The following is a 1518-nucleotide window of genomic DNA, read 5'->3' as shown; positions in this document are numbered from 1 at the left end:
CCTGGCTGTCCTGGAACTCACTCTGTAGACCAGGCTGGCCTCGAACTCAGAAATCCACCTGCCTCTGCCTCCCAAGTGCTGGGATTAAAGGCATGTGCTACCATGCCCTGCAGATGTAGATATTTTAGGAAGCCTTTTAAACCCTAGATGCATGTAGGCTGTTGAACAGGGTTCTTCTTGAGAATTCTCATATTCCCGTTTCATATTTCTCTAGGTTCCTGATTTACCTGAAGAACCATCAGAAACAGCTGAAGAGGTACGCCGTCGTTTCTCTTATACTCCCTTTCCTTTGTTTACATCAGGTAAGCCCTGCCTCTCCCTGGGCTTGGGGAGAAGAGCTTGCAGTTGCCTTGGAATCAGGTCTGAGTTTGGCATCAGATAGAGATGCTCAGCTGAGGCTTACTGCTAACAGCAGTACTGACACAGGCCTCCCTGTAGTCCTCCACTTAAGATGCAGCCTGCAGCTGCTGGTGCAGTTAGAGAAAGGTCTGCTGTGGCTGGGCTGGAAGGGACGGATTCTGCACCTGCCTGTCACCGTTTGTCTTTTCTGCTCCTGGCTGACTTAGTTACAGATGACGGTCTGATGCAGGGGACCATGTGTCTTTAGAACCATGAAGTTATTAGTCAGCATGCCTAGAAAGAAAACTGTCTGCATCCCATGAAGTTTAGCATCCATTAGACTCCTGAGAAAACAGCTTTTGAAGCAGCCATGCATGTTGCTACTTTGGATCTCACAGATAAAGATAATTGAGAGCAATCCAGATACTGAATCCCCAGGAGAAAGACGTGTGTGTGTGTGTGTGTTTGTGTTTGTGTGTGTGTGTGTGCGTGCGCGCGCATGCCTGCAAGAGTTTGTGCCCCACACGAGTGCAGGTGCCCACGGAGGCCAGGGGCGGTCGTTAGGTTTCCTAGGAAGGGGTTGCTGGCGGTTGTGATTCACCTGATGTGGGTGTTGGCAACTGAACCCAGGTCCTCTGCAAAAGCACTACATGTTCTCCAGCCCCTTTAAAATACATAGAGTTTCTTCTTTTAGATTTTATGTGGAGTTTTCAAGGGTCCCGCCTGTGGTTTAACAATAGAGGCATGGAGACATCTGTAGAGTGTAAGGCTTGTTTGCTGGGGGCAGTCCTTCAGCTAGCCCATCTGACTTAACCTAACCGCCCCACCATTACACCTCTGCACGTGGCTCTCCTTGTTGTACCTCCCTGCTCTTCTCCTGATGAGCAAGCCTCTGTCTCTGTCTTTCTCTCTGTCCAGTGGTTCTGCCCCAGCTCCAGCAGCTAGCTCTTTATTATGTAAAAAGTCACATTTATTCATTCCACCTGAACCAAGCAGCCCCAGGACAATGCCTGGTCCATCTCTCTGGTGCCTTTTGGCATTAAGGGCTAAGTGGCCTCCCCTGCTGCAGCCTGCCTTTTGGGGCAGGTGTGGAAGTGACAAATATTTACATATCCTATCCTGGAGTAGAAATTAACAATTGAGAAAACAGGGACACCTTTCTTTTTCTTTTTTTTTTTT

General features: G+C 48.7%; 1 protein-coding gene across 2 annotated transcripts in view; it reads left to right on the top strand.

Annotated features, from left to right (window-relative positions):
• Positions 1 to 1518, top strand: part of Ubxn8 (UBX domain protein 8) — a 22640-nt gene that overhangs the window by 16400 nt on the left and 4722 nt on the right. For both annotated transcript variants that reach the window (XM_021169930.2, XM_021169929.2), the window contains one exon: positions 215 to 256. In XM_021169930.2, coding sequence (XP_021025589.1) covers positions 215 to 256 — 42 coding nt within the window. The remainder of the gene's footprint in view (positions 1 to 214; positions 257 to 1518) is intronic.

The sequence above is a fragment of the Mus caroli genome, chromosome 8, assembly GCF_900094665.2.
Source record: "Mus caroli chromosome 8, CAROLI_EIJ_v1.1, whole genome shotgun sequence".
Lineage (NCBI taxonomy): Eukaryota > Metazoa > Chordata > Mammalia > Rodentia > Muridae > Mus > Mus caroli.
This window is presented reverse-complemented; position numbering and strand designations above follow the sequence as displayed.